The 20,680-nt window shown below is 42.8% G+C and overlaps 1 protein-coding gene across 2 annotated transcripts in view; it reads right to left on the bottom strand.

Moving 5' to 3' along the window:
• Positions 1-19,780, bottom strand: part of LOC126183870 (GATOR complex protein NPRL2) — a 145,066-nt gene extending 125,286 nt beyond the window's left edge. The window contains exon 1 of one of the 2 annotated variants that reach the window (XM_049926162.1): positions 19,557-19,780. In XM_049926162.1, coding sequence (XP_049782119.1) covers positions 19,557-19,676 — 120 coding nt within the window. In that variant the 5' untranslated portion in view covers positions 19,677-19,780. The remainder of the gene's footprint in view (positions 1-19,556) is intronic. The other variant, XM_049926164.1, reaches the window with a different exon arrangement.
• Between the last annotated feature and the right edge of the window lie 900 nt (positions 19,781-20,680).

Here is a 20,680-nt window from a genome sequence, read left to right as displayed (position 1 = left end):
GACATTAGTGATATAGTCCTGCAATTCAGCAGATTACTCCTACATCCCTTCTTGGGTATTGAGGTGACTTGAGAAATTTTCCAGTCTTTAGGTACAGATCTTTCTTTGAGCGAGTGGCTGTATATAATTGCTAAATATGGAGCTATTTTATCAGCATACTCTGAGAGGAACCTGACTGGTATACAATCTGGACTAGAGACCTTGCCTTTATTAAGTGATTTAAGCCGCTTTGTTACACCGAGGATATCTACTTCTATGTTTCTCATCTTGGCAGTTGTTCTTGATTGGAATTCAGGAATATTTACTTCGTCTTCTTTGGTGAAGGAGTTCCAGAAAACCATGTTTAATAACTCTGCTTTAGTGGCACTGTCATCAGTGACTTCACTGTTTTTATCGCGCAGTGAAGGTATTGACTGCATCTTGCCACTGGTGTGCTTTATGTATGACCAGAATCTCTTTGGGTTTTCTGCCAGATTTCGAGACAGAATTTTGTTGTGGAAATTATTAAAAGCATCTCGCATTGAAGTACGCGCTGTATTTCGAACTTCTGTAAAACTTTGCCAATCTTGGGGATTTTGCGTTCTTTTAAATTTGGCATGCTTTTTTCATTGCTTCTGCAACAACGATCTGACCCATTTTGTGTACCATGAGGGACAATACCATCACTTATTAATTTACGTGCTGTATATATCTCTCAATTGCTGTCGATACTATCTCTGAAAACATTCCACAACTTTTCTACACTTACATGATCAGATCAGATGGAGTGAAGACTGTCTCTTAAAAAGGTGTTAACAGCATTTTTTTCAGGTTTTTTAAATAGATATACTTTGCGTTTCTTTTTGATGGTTGTAGGTGTTATGGTATTCAGCCTAGCAGCAACTGCCTTGTGGTCACTAATCCCTGCATTCGTCACAATACTCACTATTTATCCCGGTTTATTTGTTGCTGAAAGGTCAAGTATGCTTTCGCAACCATTTACACTTCGAGTGAACTCATGAACTAATTGTTGAAAATAATTTTCAGAGAAAGCTTTCAGTACAATTTTGGATGACATTTTATGCCTGCTGCCGGCTTTAAACGTATAATTTTTCCAGTATATCGAGGGTAGATTGAGGTCACCACTGACTATAATTGTATGAGTGGGGTACTTATTTGAAATGAGACTCAAGTTTTCTTTGAACTGTTCAGCAACTATATCTTCTGAGTCAGGGGGGCAGTAAAACAATCAAATTAATAGTTTAGTCCAATTGTCAGGTAACTACCTCCGACAGCAATAAATACTCCACAACCAACTGTATTTAATCTATCCTTTCTGAACACTGTTAGATCATTTGAAAAAAATTCAGCTGAACTTATTTCTGGCTTTAGCCAGCTCTCTGTACCTAAAACTATTTGAGCTTCAGTGCTTTCTATTACGGCTTGGAGCTCTGGTTCTTTCCCAACACAGCTATGACAATTTACAACTACAATACCAATCGATTCTAGAACTACCTTACTGTGTTCTACCTGCCCACTTTTAGACGCACGCCGCTTCTGTGGTTCCCTGAGACCCTCTAACCTAAAAAACCACCCAGTCCCCTCCACACAGCCCCCGCTACCCGTGTAGCCACCTCCTGTATGTAGTGGACTCCTGACCTATTAAGCGGAACCCAGAAACCCACCACCCGATGGTGCAAGTCATGGAATCTGCAATCTACATGGCCACAGAACCACCTGAGCCTCTGATTCAGACCCTCCACTCGGCTCTGCACCAAAGGACCACAGTCGGTTCTATCAACGATGCTGCAGATGGTGAGTTCCACCTTAATCTCGGAAGCAAGACTGGCAGTCTTTACCATTTCCGCTAGCCGCCCGAAACCAGACAGAATCTGCTCTGATCCAAAGCGACACACGTCATTGGTACCAACATGAGCCACCAGCTGCATTTGGCTGCACCCTGTTATTTTCAAGGCATCTGGAAGCACCCTTTCCACATCCGGAATGACTCCCCCTGGAATGCAAATGGAGTGCACACTGGCTTCCTTCCCCTCCTCGGCAGCCATATTCCTAAGGGGACCCATTATGTGCCTAATGTTGGAGCTCCCAACTACCAGTAAACCCATTCTCTGTGAATGCCCAGACCTTGTGGGCCGAGACGTTTCCTCTGGAACAGGCTGGACAATTGCATCCGGCTCAGAGACATTGTCAGCCACAGATAATGCCCGAAACCTGTTCGTCAAACTAACTGGGGAAGTCCTACAATCAGCCTCTCGGAAGTTTTTTGCCGCCTGCCAGACTTTGGAATGATCTCCCACTCGACCACGGGTGAGGGGTCAACCTCAATGCAGGCAGTACCGGGGCGGTCACAGCAGTGGACCGCTCGGGGGACACATGGGATGTGCTCGACGTCCCTTGCATCCCCAAGCTCGATCCCCCACAGTGATGCCCCTTGGCAGCAGCCTCTAGCTGTGTGACGGAAGCCAATGCAGCCTGGAGCTGTGAGCGAAGGGTGACCAACTAAGCTCGCATCTGTACACAACAATCACAGTTCCTATGCATTACTGCAGTCGTTCTTGTTTTAAGCTCGTAAAAATATGCAACAAACGAATGGTGTACTTGCCTTATTAGCACTGGGAGATCAAAGTCCTCTCTCACTGACAGTCTAACTGACACCGAGCTGTTCTAACCAAGCAAACAAAAGCCTATACGATACGAGGGTCGATACGAGGGTCGATAGCAACGGCAGTACTGTACACTACACTGTTATTGAAATAAAAGGTTGGGCCTAGTACGGACACGAACATGCATGAAATTACAAAAATAAACTAGTAACTACACAGGTAACTGAAAATAAGTCGCTCCTGTTTCGAGCTCATAAAAATATGTAACAAGCGAACAGTGTACTCGCCTTATTAGTAGCAGGAACTAGAGGTGCGCTCTTGCTGGTGGTCTGACCGACACTGTGAGTTAGAGAAATCATGGGAAAGTTAAATGTGGTCAGCAGAACAGGTATTTGATTTGACAAGATGGATACAAAGCAAATTTACATTGGCTACAAACTCTGCAGGTGATGATGCTTTGCAAAACATTTCCAAGAACAAATGCTGACTCCAACTATAATTTCTTTTTTTGTTATGAACTGTAGATTAAAACTGAATAAACTGGTGAAACATATGAAATAAAGGCAGGACTTGGAAAGACTGAAAGAACCAGAAGTTGCTGAGAGTTTCAGAAGGAGCAATTGACTGAAACAGCAAAAATAAACACAACAGACGACAAATGGATAGCTTTGAGAGGTGAAACAGTGAAGGCAGCAGAGTATCAAATATGAAAAAGACAATGCCTAGTAGAAATTCTTGGATTACACACTAAATATTGAATTTAAGTGGAGAAACGAGATAATGAAGCAGGTAAAAGGGAATACAGACATCTAAAAATAGGTCACTGACAGAAAATGCAAAATGTCCAAGCATGAATGGTTATATGGGAAATGCAAGGCTGTAGAAACATTTATTACTGGGGGAAAGATATATGTCAACTACAGTAATGTTTAAGAGGCTTTCAGAGAAAACAGAAGCACCTGGATGGAAAGTATGAGCTCAAACGGCAAGATAGCATTAAGAACTGAAAGAAAAGCTGAAAGGTGGGAGGAATAGATAGAATGAAAATGAAATTGAAAACACTATCACTGAAAGGGAAGAGGAAGTAGATGAATAATAACGTAGTGCTCAACGGCCTAGTGAAAGTCTTTCAAATGGACAGAACTTTGGCAACTTGGGTGTTCCTACGCCAACAGGACCCAGTGTTCTCAGACAGTCACCCATCTCAGTACTAAGTACTGATCAGGCAAGCACTGGTATATCCCAAATGGCTAGGCTGTCGGCAAGTGCACTGAAGCGCCAAAGAAACTAGTATAGGCATGCATATTCAAATACAGAAATATGTAAACAGGCAGAACACAGTGCTGCAGTTGGCAATGCCTATATAAGCCAACAAGTGTCCTGCTCAGTTGTTAGATCAGTTACTGTTGCTACAATGGCAGGTTATCAAGATTTAAGTGAGTTTGAACGTGGTGTTATAGTCGGTGCACAAGCCATGGGACACAGCATCTCTGACGTAGCGATGAAGTGGGGATTTTCCTGTACAACCATTTCACGAGTGTACCGTGAATATCAGGAATCCGGTAAAACATCAAATCTCCGACATTGCCGAGGCTGGAAAAACATCCTGCAAGAACGGAACCAACAATGACTGAAGAGAATTATTCAACACGATAGAAGCACAATCCTTCCACAAAATGCTACAGATTTTAATATTGGGCCATCAACAAGTGTCAGTGTGCCAACCATTCAACGAAACATCACCGATATGGGCTTTTGGAGCTGAAGGTGCATTCTTGTACCCTTGATGTTTGCATGGCACAAAGCTTTACGCCTCACCTGGGTCCGACAACACAAACATTGGACTGGTGATGACTGGAAACATGTTGTCTAGTCGGACGAGTCTCACTGCAAATTTTTATCGAGCGGATGGACGTAAACAGGTATGGAGCAACCGCATGAATCCTGAACTGTTCAAGCTGGAGGCGGCTCTGTAATGGTGTGGGGCATGTGCAGTTGGAGTGATATCGGATCCCTGATATGTCTAGGTATGACTCTGATAGGTGACGCATACGTAAGCATCCTGTCTGATCACCTGCAGCCATTCATGTCCACTGTGCATTCCAATGGACTTGGGCAATTGGAGCAGGACAATGTGACATCCCACACGTCTAGAATTACTACATGGTGGTCCCAGGAACACTCTTCTTAGTTTAAACACGTCAGCAGGCCACCAAACTCCCCAGACATGAACATTCTTGATTGTATCTGGGATGCCTTGCAACATGCTGTTCAGAAGAGATCTCTACCCAGTTCCCTCCAGCACTACTTCAGACATTAGTCAAGACCATGCCACATTGTGTTGTGCCACTTTTGCATGCTCGTGGGGGCCCTAAACGATATTAGGCAGGTGTACCAGTTTCTTTGGCTCTTCAGTGTGGATGCACATGATACAGGAGGTATGATATTGTGAGAAATATCTGACACAGCACTGAAAGAGCTAAGTCAAAACAAATCCCGTGGTTTAGAAGATACCCCTCAGAATTACTGAGATCACTGGAAGGGCCATCCACAACAAAATCATTACACTTTGTGTGCAAGATACCTTCAGACTTCAAGAAGAATGTAATAATTCCAATCTCAAAGAAGGCATATACCAACAGGTATGAATATTGCCAACTATCAGTTTAAGAATCCATGGTTGCAAGGTACTGACATGTATTATTTACAGAAGATTTGAAAAACAGGTAGAAGCTAACCTTAAACTTAATAATAAAACAATGGAAACTCCAGGTTGAAATATAAACAATATTAGGAAAAGGATGGATTGCTATGTACAATGGGAAGACTGTTACAGTTTATAGCTTTCGACCAAAGCCTTCTTCAGCAAAGCAAACACACGAGCTTTCTTTGCTGAAGAAGGCTGTGGCCAAAAACTATAATGGGTAACAGTCTTTTCATTGTGCTTGTCTACAACTCAATGGGTCGTCTTTACTGTGTGTAGCAATAGATTATTTTCCTAATAAACTTTATTAATAAAATCCATACTGTCGGATCATAATGAAACCCTCACATTTCAGAAAAGTTATGCATAGTTTTCTCACTTAATATGGTTGCATCATAGTGTACGGTGTTTCTTTTTTTCCTCGCTAGAGTGTAGCAAATAGGTAATTACCACTCACTGACTTATGAATAGTTGAGATACAAGGTTTTCTATCTCATAATCCAATACAAATATTTTTGTCTTATTTCTGAGGTATAAGGTTTTGATTCTAAGCTGACAATATAATGTATTTTCTATAGTGTTTAATTTCAACTATTCACAAAAACAGTCAGTATATTTACTTTTACCATGAATATTCAGGAAAAAAATTAGTTTCAAGATTAACAAGTACTGTATAGGCAACAGATTTAAAATGTACTTTATTTATTATCTTTGTACTAAGGAAAAACCTATGCAAGTTGTGATGTTCTTTTAAACTTGGAGTGACATCTTTGAAAACTGTATGTTCAGATGAAAGTGTAAATAACATGTTGTACACGGTAAAGTTAAAAATGGGACTTAGAACCAGCAATGCAGCACCAGGACAAAATCAGGCCACAGCCCACCAACCAATGCTCCTGCACAGGTGCCACTTCCGCAACTGACACTTACGTGAGTTGACGGGCAAGGACATCACATAGCCACTTTGGCTGGACTGACATAATGCTAGTTTACATCATGACTCGGCCACTGCCTTGTTCCAGATGCAACCTCAAAACAAGGATCTTCTACAGCAGTCAGCACTGACCAGCAGGATTTCAACCCTCCAGGACGAGGCCATCATCATTTGACCAGCTGTGCAATTAGGTGACACCCAATCTGTCTCAATTGGAGTTATGCTGTAACTCAGCTGCCACCAGTTCATGATCAAGAGACATCTGCCTGTCTGTCCAGTTGCCCGCCCCAGCTCTTCAGCATTGATCCAGGAGTTGACACCATCACCATGTAGCTGTAGGACAGCCCAGTCTCCTGCTATGCTGGTCGCCTTCATCAGCCTTGTGCACCACAGAAAGCCACAAACGGTGCATGCATGCTGTTGTCAGCCCATCGCCAGCATATCGGAGACACCGGCTCAGCATACTGTCTACTGAGCAGTGAGCATCCAGGGTACACTGTGCTATTTTGCCTCTGCTACAACACCAGAATATTAGGTAAAGATGGAAATGCACCCAAATGACTGTATGAGTTAGCTGGATTAATTAAAGACTTCTTGCGTGTGTCTATCCATAGTCACTTTGGACCAGTTACATGGTGGAGTCCAAGCTCTATGAATTAGAAAAGAAGTAATAAAAAGTTATTTTATCCTCATCAGAGTCTTCATCTGTGTAAACGTAGGCTTCCACGGCCGTTGTCAAATCAATAAAATTCTTCTGGGTTTGGGACCACATTATCAACTATAAAATTTTGACATTTTGGCAACTACTGCAAGACACCTTCCTCAGGGTGTGTTGCTAACTGCTGAATGGGCGCTAGTTTGATTACTTATGTACTATGGAAGAGTGCTGTCATTGGATATGAGGGTGAGAAGAAAGGGTATTGGGTGTTCTTTTATTGGTCTTTGCATTACATGTTGACACTGGCAGAAATAGGTGTTTTCCATTGGAGTTTCCTTTATTGCTTGCCATTGGTGGAAATCAATGAATAGCAAAAGAGTGGCTATTGCAGCATAGTGCTGTTTATGAACTGCCTAGTATTGACTAGGGTGAGTCAGCACTCTGTGTACCCTCCGCCGCTGTGACCTACCACGCGCTTGTTGCTTTGCGAGAGCTGTCCTTTCGCAAAGCTGTCACTGCTGGCAGCCAAGATGCTGAAAGTCCGTACCTGTCTTCTCTATTCATGTTGACAGGTCACTTGACTATTTCTATAGCCTCTCTGATCTTCTTCCTCAAGCTAAACGGCTGTTTCACCAGTACGAAATTTGATCTTCACCCTGCACTGTTCCTGGTGTCCTACCACTGCTGATTTGTTGTATTGTTTGAAAAGGATATATATCTCTCGTGTTCAGATAGCCTTGTGCTTATTGGATGCCCAGTCTCACCTATATACATCAGATCACATTCGAATCCGATTTCATAAACTCCGGCGGCAAGAAACTTGTCAATTGTATCTTTCATTGAGCCCAGACCGTCTTTTATTTTGTTGTTGCTATGAAAAATTGGCTTAATTCCTGCCCGACAGAGAATTTTGTCCAGTTGACAATGCAGTCCCAAACCCAGAAGAATTTTATTGATAGAGTCTTCATCTGTTACTGGTCTTCTATCCCATCTTTGACAGAGAACCAAACACCTACATCCAGTGAAATCCTTTGCCTCACAACAATGTCAAAGTTAAAACAAGTTGGAAAAGTCAGAAGGATTTTCAGACAAACAGCACTTACTATGATGGAAGGAAACTTTTTAAACATAATTAAATGCAAAATAATACACAGAAACAGAGGACTGTCGTCGTACCATTACAGTATAATGCCAGCAATAAATAGTCTGAGGAATATGTCACCTTTATGAGTGATAAAATAAAATGATAGTGACAACATACATCTCCCAGTGGGATAAGTAAATGCCAGACAGTAATCAGAAAGCCATGTTATTAACGGTGGCTTTATATGAGCAGTACAGTTGAGTTGGACACACGTACAGTACACATGATAGCCTCCAAGGGAGGTGTGTTATAGCATGTGAAAAGCTGCTCTTTAAATTCTGAAAACTGTTTTCACAGAAAGTTCTATGTGCAAGCAACTGCACTGTGTAGCTGTATAACAAACTTGTAGAACAGTGTGAAGTACACGTGTCAGGCACTTAAGTGTGACTTGCCGAATAGTTGTGTAGATGCAGATCAGGGGTTTGTATATGAACAAAAGTAGTTCATGATATGTCCACTTAGGGGCTCACACTTGCTAAAACTTTCTTAGTGCCCTTTATACAGGTTAGTTGCCTATCACAGGAACAAAAGGGGTGAGTAGGGGACAATGGAACAAGCACATAATCCTAACAAACATAGTCCAGAAACCAATGGTTACCTTGTTACGACTTAGTACAACAGAGTACACGAACAACTAATAACAGAACCACTGAGAGATATGCATTTGAGGACACAAACATTGGTTTAAAAGAGTGGGGGGGGGGGGGGGGGGGGACACCAAACTGCGAGGTCATCGGTCCCTTGTTCCCAGTAAAAAAATTACACAAGGGAAAGAAGAAAAGAAAGGATACGTACAGCACAATAACAGGAGAAAGGAAGAATCAGAAGAATGACAGGACAACCAACACTACTATGGAAAAAACAGTAAAAGAAAATCACAGAGAGAAGCAACAGGTAGAAGGGGTAAAAACAAGAGAGCAGATGACCGTGGCTGGCCGACCACGAGAATAAAATGGAAAAGCTAGCCACTCTGTGACACATTAAAACACCAACCTTAAAAGCATTAGAGTGGAGAACACAAAGGAACAAAGAACATGGGCTAAAACTTATATAGAATGATAAAACCCACTGTCACGTATAAAACGTAAAACTAAATTAGCCGATGAGGTGATGTCAGTTAAAATTAATGGCAACGAGTCCGGTAAATGAGGAGTCCGTCACAGGGCAGCCAAAGGACAGCTCACCAAGATATGGGCCACTGTCAACTGGGCGCTGCACTGACACTGAGGTGGGTCATCACAGCACAGGAGGTAGCCGTGTGTCAACCAAGCATGGCCAATGCAGAGCTGGCAGAGAACCACAGAATCTCTGCGAGAGGCTCGCATGAGAACTGACACAGATTTGTAGTCTCCTTAATGGCACACAGTTTGTTGTGCATGCAGAGGTTATGCCATTTCATCTCCCAAAGCCGCAAAACTTTGCGGCGAGGTACTGCACGCACGTCAGTTGCAGAGAAGCTGATTTCCATAAGTGGTTTCCGCATGATGTGACCTGTGGCCCAGACAAACATCACTGAACAACCGGACCGTTCCAGGGAATACATGGACTCCTGGATGGACACTACCAAAGGATGATGGGGGTAGAAGTGGTTGATAGCTTGTAGGCTGCTCAGGGAGTCAGTACACAGAAGAAATCACTCCCCAGAGCATGAATGGATGTGCTCAAGAGCACGAGATATAGCCACCAGCTAAGCAGTGAAAACACTGCAGCCATCGGGCAAGGAATGATGTTTAATATGTCCTCCACGGACATATGCTCAGCCGATGTGACCATCAGCCATTGAGCCGTCAGTGTAAACCACTTGGTGGCCTCGATACATGTCAAGAATCGAGAGGAAGTGATAGCGGAGAGCCGCGGGTTTAACTGAGTCCTTAGAGCCATGTGAAAGGTCCAGGTGAAGCTACGGCCTAGATGTACATCATGGAAGTGTATGGGAAAGGACCTCAAGTATAGGTGGTAAAGGCAAGGACTCCAGTTCAGAAAGAAGGAATCGGACACAAACTGCAATTGGAAGCCCTGACCTGGGCCATTGATGCGGGACATGAACCGCCATGGGTGGGAAAAGGAGACAGTGATTTGGATGGGCAGGAGAAATACGAATGTGTGCAACGTAACTAGCCAGCAATTGTGCACGCCTAACATGCAATGGATGGACTCTGGCCTCCACAAGAACGCTGGTTACCGGACTCACCCTAAAAGCTCCTGCCGCTAGGTGAACGCCACAGTGGTGCACTGGGTCAAGTAAATGCAATGCTGAGGGCGCTGCTGAACTATAAACCAGACTCCCACAGCCAAGGCGGGATTGAACAAGGGCTCTGTAGAGCTGCTGCAGCGCACAGCGATCTGCACTCCAGTTGGTGTTGCTCAGGCAACAGAGGACATTAAGGTGCTGCCAGCACTTCCACTTAAGCTGACGAAGGTGAGGAAGCCAAGTCATTCGGGCGTCGAAAACCAGTCCTAAGAATTGATATGTCTCCACTACAGTGAGTGGATCGTCATTAAGGTAAAGTTCTGGTTCTCGATGAATGGTATGATGCTGACAGAACTGCATAACATATGACTTAGCGGCCAAAAACTGGAAACCGTGGGCTAGAGCCCATGACTGCGCCTAGTGGATGGCTCCCTGTAGGCGCCGCTCAGCAACACCAGTACTGGTGGAGCAGTACAAAATGCAAAAGTCGTCTGCATACAGACATTCAGACGGCCCTACAGCTGCTGCTAGACCATTAATGGCCACTAAAAATAGAGGTACACTCAATACAGAGCCCTGCGGGACGCCATTCTACTGGATATGGGGCGGAACTATGGGAGGCACCAACTTGGATGTGGAAAGTATGAAGTGACAGAAAATGTTGGATAAAAATCGGGAGTGGGACTCAGAGACCCCACTCATATAATGTGGCAAGGATATGATGTCGCCAGGTCGTGTCACACTCATTTTGTAAATCAAAAAAGACGGCACGTAGAAAGTTGGCATCTGGAAAAGGCTGTTCGGATAGCAGACTTGAGGGACACAATATTATCAGTGGTAGAGCGACCCTTGCAGAAGACACCCTGACATGGAGCCAGTTGGCCACGCAACTCCAAGACCCATCTCAACTGCTGACACACCATACGTTCCAGCAGCTTGTGAAGAACATTGGTGAGGCTGATGGGATGACAGCTACCACATCAAGCAGGTTTTTACTGGGTTTGAACACCGGAATGATGATGCTCTCCCACCAATATGATGGAAAGATGCCATCACACCAGATCCAGTTGAAGTTGATGAGGACATGTCGTTTGTAGTCAGATGAGAGTTGTTTAATCATCTGACTGTGGATCCGATCTGGCCCAGGAGCTGTGTCAGGGCAATGTGCAAGGGCACTGAGGAGCTCCCACTCTGTAAATGGGGTATTATAGGATTCACAATAGCATGTAGTGAACGAGAGGACTTTTCCCTTGCAGCCGCCGTTTGAGAGTGCAAAAGGTTGGGGGGGGGGGGGGGGGGGGGGAATAATTCTCCGATGCAGAGGCTCAAGCATAGTGCTCAGCAAAGTGCTCAGCAATCACATTTGCGTCAGTAGATAACACGCCATTTATGTTAACATCGGGAACACTTACTGGGGTCTGGTACCTGTGAACACATTTGATCTTTGCCCAGACTTGGGAAGGTGACATATGGCACCCAATGGTCGACACGTATCTCTCCCAACACCCCTGTTTCCGTCATTTTATAAGCTGGCGAATGCGAGCATTGAGTCGCTTAAAGGCTATTAGGTGTTCTAGAGAAGGGTGCCGCTTATGTTACTGTATAGCTCGCTGACGCTCCTTAATTGCTTCAGCGATTTCTGGTGACCACCAAGAGACTGCCTTTTGCTGGGGGCACTCTAAGAGTGAGAGATTGTGTTTTCTACCACAGAAACTATTTTTGTAGTCACCTGCTCAACCATCACATCGATGTTCCCATGTGGGGGAGATTCAATGATGACAGCTGAGGTGAAAGTTTCCCAGTCCACCTTGTTTAAAGTCCATCTGGGCAGGCGTCCACGGGCATGACACCAGGGTAGTGACAGGAAGACAGGGAAGTGGTCACTACCACACAGGTCATCATGTGCTCTCCAGTGGACAGATGGGAGAAGCCCTGGGCTGCAAATTGATAAGTCAATGGCCAAGTAACTACCATGAGCCACAGTATTTAAGAGACAGAGGTCGAACTGAGACAGTAAAGTTTCAACATCTCTGCCTTGGCCAGTAAGCACAGTGCCACCCCACAAGGGGTTATGGGCATTAAAATCTCCCGAAAGTAGGAAAGGCTTAGGGAGTTGATCAATCAGTGCAGCTAAAACATTCAGGGGTACTGCACTATCCGGAGAAAGATACACACTGCAGACAGTTATTTCCTGTGTCGTTCTTATTCTGACAGCTACAGCTTCACGAGGGGTTTGAATGGGCATAGGTTCACAACAGACTGAGTTTAGGACATAAATGCAAACTCCACCTGACACTTGATTATAGTCGCTACGGTTCCTGTAGTATGCCTTATAGCCATGGAGGGCAGGGGTTCGCATTGCTGTGAACCAGGTTGCCTGGAGGGCAATGCCGTAAGCAGGTGTAAAGCTTAACAGATGCCATAGCTCAGCCAGGCGGTGGAAAAAACCACCGCAGTTCCACTGGAGGATGACTTCATCGTGAGGCTGGGAAGACATGGAACATTCAATGAAGCAGTTGAAACATCAGGGTCACCTGCTGCCACCATCTTTTTGCCTTAACAGTCTATATCCATTGTGTCTGAGGGTCCGGTGAGATCTAGGTCCTCAGCGGACACCAGAATCTCCACCGCATCTGCAGAGCTTCTAGGTAGCAGTAGTGAGGATGCCACCACAATTCCCTTGGTCTTGGGGACCTTCTTTTAGAATTTCTCTCACTGCTCCTTGGATTTCCCTGGCTGGGAGGACTTAAGTGATTCAGTCTCTGGGATGAAGAATAAGAGCAACGCCCTTCAACCAGCTACTTTTGGGCTCTTCAGCCACTGGTGGGTGTCATCTTTCCCACTAGTAGAAACCTGGGAAGGGAGTGACCCAAGGGACCCCTTCCTAGTGGGAGGAGCCAAAGAAGACTTACGCTTCTCTGGCTCAGAAGTGGTGACAGATATCCCCGATGGTTGAAGGATGTTGCTACCAAAGTACATGGTGCGGGAGCAACAGGGAGGGAAGAGCCCCTCACTGTCAAGGAGGCAGGTGTAGTCTTCTGGTTCTGAGAGGTGACAGGAATGAAAGAAACTGACAGGGTGACAACTGCTCTCATAGCAGTAGTGTAAGAGGTGGTCATAGCCACAGGATATAGGCGCTCAAATTTCCTCTTAGTCTCAGTGTAGGTCAGTTGTTTCAGCGTCTTATATTCCATGATTTTCCTCTCGTTCTGTAAAATCCTCCAGTCTGGTGAGCAAGGTGAATGATGCTCTCCGCAGTAGACACAATTGGAATATTGCGATGTGATGGACATCCACAATCTCGACATGTGACGCTGGAAGTACAGCGGGAAGACATATTTAAGCTCTTATGCAGCATAATGGTAACAGAAACATCCCCCAACTTGTCACAAGCGAGTAATGCCTGTGACTGGGCAGAGGATGCTGTTTTTATCAAGACTGACCCAGAGCGCATTTTGGACAAGCCCTCCACCTCCCCAAACTTGTCCTCCAAATGCTCCACAAAAAACTGAGGCTTCATGGACATGAAAGATTCCCCATGAACTCTCCTGCATACGAGGCACCAGGGTGAATAAGCTTCACTGCCATCCTTAGCCTGGCATTCCTCCCATGGTGTGGCCAGGGAGGGGAACGATTTGGGGTCATATTTCTTAGCACTGAAGTTAGACTTTGTCTGCTTAGAGACTGTTGGCGGCGGACCACCAGCAAGAGATGCCGTAATATGCTTCATGGTGTGTCATCCACTCTGAAACCACCCACTCCAACCAGGGGCCCTCCCCATGGGTGCCACCCAGTCTCAGCATGGGCCGCCTGACAGGATGGCTATTGCAGGAGTCCCGATGCCCCAGGGAAATGGGCATATGTGGGGAGTTAACGACGCAGGCGACGCCTGTGGGTACAAGGTAGCCCCACCACAATGGACTGGCTACCGTGCTGGAAATGAGGTGCTAAGAAATCCATGGTCATCATCAGCGCAGAAAGTGACACTGCATAGTGCATGGTGGAAAATGCACCCAGGAAGGTGTCCTCACCCAAGAGATAGAGAAAGAGCGGGACTGCAATGCAACGACGAGAAAGTGGGCTACAGATCTCAAGATGGACACGAGGCACCATGTAAGGTGCCCTTCTCCAATTGGCTCGCTCTTTGGAAAAATTTAGAAAGATGGAGGTGAAACCCAACAGGAGACCATCACATCAAGGCCAAAACGTGTGAGACTCCTTTTAGTTCTCTCTTACAACAGACAAGAATACCTCAGGACTATTCTATCCCCGGACCCGCAGGGGGCACAAACATTGCAACAGGGGTTCCTCATGGGCACCATTCATGTGAAACCAGCCTTCACCATGCCTTCTCATTGATCTCTCTCTCTCTCTCTTATTTAAAAAAAAAAAAAAAAAAAAACCTCTCAGGCATGTTCTGAATGTATTGGCTGTTCCTGGATTTCATCAACACTATCCCCACACAAAATATCCTACAGGTTCAGTTCAGGAAACATTGGGAGGCCATGGCACTGGCGAGCCACGGCCAGTACACTTGTCAAAGATTTGTGCTACATATTTCTAAACAGTCACATCAAAGTGCGCCAGCACATCATCATGAATTTCTCATGCACTCGTCCTTTCACCATAAGATACATCATCCTTCAACATTAACAATGTTGTAAAACTGGCATGACTGCTCTTATACATACATTAATACATATTGGCTTCCCCATGCTTATCACGATTATCTCCTTGTTTATTGTTCTCTGGGCGTCCCTTTCAGTTGTACCTATAAGGTTAATAGTCAAGCACCCTGCGTATCATCTGATACTAATGCCGTTGAGTTAATTTGATGTAAATTGTATATGAACTGCATTTGTAATTTTCATTGCTAATGGTTTAAAAACACAAATATCACATGGAATTACAAACAACAAATTACTGAGTTAAAATAAATAGCATTAAGTAGTCATTGTTGACATCAGGAAATGTTTGTAATCAACAGACAAACCCCCTCCGTGAAAGCAGAGAGAAAAATTAAACCTGGTATCAGTAAATGGAAGTGCAGTCATTATCACTCTCTGCTCTCTTGCTATCAAAGTCTCATAATCAAATACAGTAAAAACAATGCTGCTATTAATGACAACATCACTCACGCCTGTGGGTCAATCCAAATGAAGTGGTCCAATAAAAATTAAGTTGGTTGCTTGACCATTTTTAAATATTTTAATTTTTTTATATGTGATTACCCTATATTTGAGAAATTCAAAACAGTTTTTAAAAAAAATTTTACCTTTCACCTTTACTGAATGGTGGCCATTTTCATTTGTAAGCGCACGACAATGTTTCAGTTTAGAGACATTAGCAAAAATATGAATATCTCTGCACCAGGTTAAGTTACAACATTGCAACTGACATGATTGTTGTTAGAAAAGTGTACTCTACAACGTTGTCTATTACACAAAATACACTAAATTCAAAAATAACCAGTCAAAATGACCTCCAAAGTTTGGTATGCAAATTTTCAAAAACCCACTTTTTAGGCCCAAAAATAACAAACAAGGAGTGATTTATGAGAGTCTATTTTTTTCCTATAGTTACATATCATACACTACTAGCCTCATATAGAGCAACAACACTTACAAAGGTTTCCTTAATTTTTTATGAATTTTTGAAATTTGAAAATTTTCATTTTTTGTAAAGTTTGGGGTTAGTTATCTCAGGTGGGACTGAATATAAAAATATAATTTTTGCACTGTTTGTACACCTATATGATAGCAATGTACTGTAAAAATTTCAACGTTGATATCTGACTGTGAACAGAGATATGAAGTTTTGAAAATGAGGAGATAATTCACATTACTCTACAACTGATCTTATGGCTGTTGCCTATTCATGTGTGATATTGGCAGGAGATAATCAATTATTATTGAAGTAAGGTATTGAGTTATATACAAAAAGTGGAAACTTCACTGAAATTAACATTTATATTATTTTGACATACTTAAAGCAAATATTTTCAATTAACATCCTTCGAGATGCGACTGTTCCTAAACCTGGTGGTGAATGTTAAGAACACATTTCTTCAGACAGTTTCTGTGATATAGAATAAGACCTCCCAGTTGCTGTAGTAAGTAGTAGTACAGGGGTTTTTGGGCACATGACAGCAAGGTCTTCAGCGCCCGTTCGGTAACATAGTGAGACGGGCGTCAAGGAAAAAGAACTCAGAACAGTAACATAAAATGGAACATAAAACACAGGTAACAAGTTTTGAAAAATATGTGCCTACCCACACCGAAGTGTGGGATGAAACAGGGCATCAGCAGTAAAACATGGACAACACAGGAAGAAAGTGGTAGAGGGAGCTAAAACAATGTAGCAGATGAAGTGGCTGGCTGACCGCAAGGAAAAAAGGGAGGAGTCAGCCACTCTGCAATACACTAAAACTTCCAACCTAAAAGTTTAGGCCAGAGTCCAGACACATCACAAAACTTAAAAATCCCTAGACACAAACGTCTCATCGTTAGCTAAAACACAAGGCAGATCCCCATCAACTTGTGCTTCTGCCCTTGCATCACGGTATAAAATGCAGTCTGTTAAAATGTGCCGGACAGAGATGTGCACACCACAAGCATCACAAAAGGGAGGATCCTCCTCCCGTAATAAAAAGCTATGTGTGAGAGGGCAGTGCCCGATCCAAAGACGTGTGAGAGCCACCTCTTCCCCGCCTGAGCAACCGGCAGGAGGAACGCCATGGCCGAGTGGTTGACTTTACCAACCACAGTTTATTGGCCGTCACCGCCAGCCATTCGTCCTCCCAAAACTCCATGCACTTCCTGTGGAGTGCAGAGATGACAAACTGCACAAACTGCAAGGGGATAGCACACTGGACCACATCCTGCTCTCTGCAGGCCTCCTTGGCAGCCCGATCGGCCTGTTCATTGCCCCATATTCCGACATGACCAGGCACCCAGCAGAAGGATACCTCTTTACCCGCCGTTGGAGCAAGTACAGTTGGTCATATATCAGCTGGACCATCTCCTCAGTAGGGTACAGGTTCTGCAGTGATGGTAAGGCACTAAGAGAATCGGAGCAGAGAAGAAATTGGTCGCCCCGAACACAATTCATCTGCTCCAGTGCCTTCAGGATCGCGTGTAGCTCTGCTGCGAAAATGGTATATTCAGCATGGAGGCGAATCCGGGGAATATGATCAGGGAACACCACAGAACAGCCAAGGAAATACTCCTGTTTGGAGCCATCAGTGTAAACGACGGTGAAACCGTGATGCACATCTAAAATGTTAAAAAACAGAGATTGGAATCTGAAATCTGGTCTGACAAAATATGAAACCCAGATAAGAATATTGGTGCTTGAGGATGAACAATGTGCCAGCTACTTCCTTTGTAAAAGCTGGACCATTCTCGAGTCCTTGTAATGAACTGAAGGCCAGTGTTCCAAAATTCTTGAGAATGACAATGGTTTTTCATAATAGATTTATATTTATATCCCATAAGCATAGGAAGAAATAAACAGGGGGAAAAAACGCACTGATCACAATAAAAAATATTAAGAGATCTGGTGGAAACTATTCCAATTAGGATGAAAGTTATATCTGCTAGTCTTTTGGATCTTTCACATGTCTGGATGCGTAATAAGTTTTAAGTACATAAATGCACCAAAATATTCCCCACACATTTGTTTGCTATGTCATACACCTTTTCTGGATTTATGATTGTGTTCATAGCTGTTCAGTTCTCAGCTGCACATTTTTTTCACTTTACTGATTTCCACAGACTAATCTGCCACCTTCAATAGTTTGATACAAGCTTAAATAATAGGTAAGCCAATGTCAAATAAGGACTGGATGATAAAGGCGTCCATCAAAGAAACTACGCATAATATCTTTTATTTTTGTTCTCTGGATTAACTGAGCAGTTCTAGTTACTTATAAAATAGTAACCACCACTTTAATTCTGCAAGTTACAATTAGTTAGGAGCCTCTCTCCACAGCCCTAACAAGCACTAAGAGCAAATTCTTAGAAAGCTACAGATTTAGAGTATTCACTGACTACTCCATACAGAATTGGATACGAATATATGGTAAAAGCATTTGCTTATTTGAAACATGTATTCAGTAGCAGCAAAGTTTCATTGTCATCAACTAAAGTACTATTTTCCAAGCATAAGCATACAGAACCATGTGAAACAACAAATTTGCATTTCTACACAACAAAGACAATGAGACTACTCACTACTCCTATATGTGTACGCATTACTTCATGCTCATAATTTGACAACAACTGGTGATACATAATCCAGGAATGGTACATATCACACAGTTAATCATCAACACAACTGCATTTATATCACCACTGATAGCAAATGAACTTAAAACCATACACAGCCTAATTACCATTTACGCAAGCACTCTGGGAACAAAATCATAATCACACGTGGCTAATACTTTGAAAGTGTATGGCTTAGGCCTTAATGAACTAGTAAATAGGTGCCCCATACTACATTGACACCTAACTAATCATAGTAAAAGGGAACTGTGTGACAACCACATTTTTCTGATCCACGGTTGATTAAAATACGGATGTAAAACCCGCATTTAATAGTTCCCTGGAAACTTGCAATTAGGGCAAAACCCTTAGTCATTACACACAAACACTACTTTCTTTACTGACAAGTTAACAACAGACAGCACCAGAACAAATATTTTGCAGTTCAGTTCACTAGTGTGTTAGCTTCTTCAAGTCAGTATAATGGTATTTTTAAACATGTCACTGAACACAAAATAAAAGCTCCCGTTGTTCTGTATGAGTTATCACGGCGATGTTAATTTGATGGAAAAAATTAAAATCGTTTTCACGATGATGCACACAAAAGTTTTCCATTACTAATATTTAGCGATCTTCATACCAAACGATGTTCCCAGGTTGAGAATGATTTTCATACGAAATGTTTTTCCAATGGACCAAATGCATTAGCTTGAGCAGATGATCATCTTGCATAGGACAGCCCTTAAGCTACACAGGAAAACCAAGAAAATAAAAGGGTTGTAACATGAACACCGCATACAGGGCTGTTTATCGGCTATGAACAGAAAGTTTTATCACCAACAACTTACAATTACATCCAGCGGTAACGAGGCTTGTAATTATGAATCACAACGGATGTATTTATCTACAACAATTTACCACTGTAATTCGTGTGTGGTGACGGTTGTCAGATTCGATTTTGTCAAACAAATGACACAATATATCTTACAGTACCATAATCACCTTGGATTATAAAGTAACAAACGCATGCTGAAACATACAACTGATCAACAAACCTGACATGTTATTTTTGGCCCAGCAGTAGGATGAAATTCACTGAAGAAAATACATCTTACAGGACCTTCTCGCCCGCATCCTTCGAAATATCTTTCATCGCCGCCATTGACTGCACCCATATCTTTTCTCCGTCTTCTGCAACAATACCTGCCGGACACCTGTCACTTTAGTCTCACATAGCTTACACATAAACACACACCGGCAACTACACAATCAACATATCTCAGATGTTACTAAACCAACGCAATGATACACGACACGTAACACTAACACACATATCGATCGATTCGATAGTTATCGAAAATGTTGTCGACTGCCAAAAAAAGTGGTGATTGATAATACCTTGGAAGTTCAATTAATATATCAGACTTTTAGGATTTTTTTAAAAATACCTGAACAGCTCATTTTTCTCCAATAAAAAGAAATTAAGATAAAGGCAATGAAACAGTGGATACTTACATCCATTACCACAGCCGAAGCCGAAGCAGACAAGACAAAATTCCTTTACTGGAATCAGAGGGACACAAGTTTTTCGTTAGAGTAGGGTTACAGGCAGAGAGTATTGACAGAAATTAGAACAGTACAAGACCATAATACGTGTAACAGGCTCAGGAAAAATAATACTAATTTGTTTCATTAGAACATTAGAGGATTTAAAACCAAGATAGATGAGCTTATTATATTTCAGAAGATGTATCTATGGCTCTCTGAAGACCGTGTAATCACAGAGATGGAAAAGTTAAATATCATGTATTATAGACTGGCTTTGTTTCTGTGTAGAGCTAATATAGGAAGAGGAGGAGATGCAACATATATTAAAGTTTGACACAAACTCAAAAATATTGAAACAAATATTTTTTGTGTTGCACAGGACCTAGAAGCATGTTGTTGTGAGTAGTTACTCAAGAAAACTTCTCTGATAATTGTAACAGTCTGCAAATCACCTCTAGAAAACTTTCAGCTCTTTATGAGAAATCTATGTCTATTAGTGAGCTAACTGTTTACAAGAGGAAATAGTTAGTAATTTGTGAAAATTTCAATGTAAATTTCTTACAAGATGCGGACAGGAAAAATGAACTAAAATTATTATTTGTGTGTTTCACTCTAATTTCGGTAGCCAATT

This window comes from Schistocerca cancellata, chromosome 4, assembly GCF_023864275.1.
Source record: "Schistocerca cancellata isolate TAMUIC-IGC-003103 chromosome 4, iqSchCanc2.1, whole genome shotgun sequence".
NCBI lineage: Eukaryota > Metazoa > Arthropoda > Insecta > Orthoptera > Acrididae > Schistocerca > Schistocerca cancellata.
The sequence above is the reverse complement of the archived record's forward strand: the minus strand, read 5'-3'. Positions and strand labels throughout refer to the sequence as shown.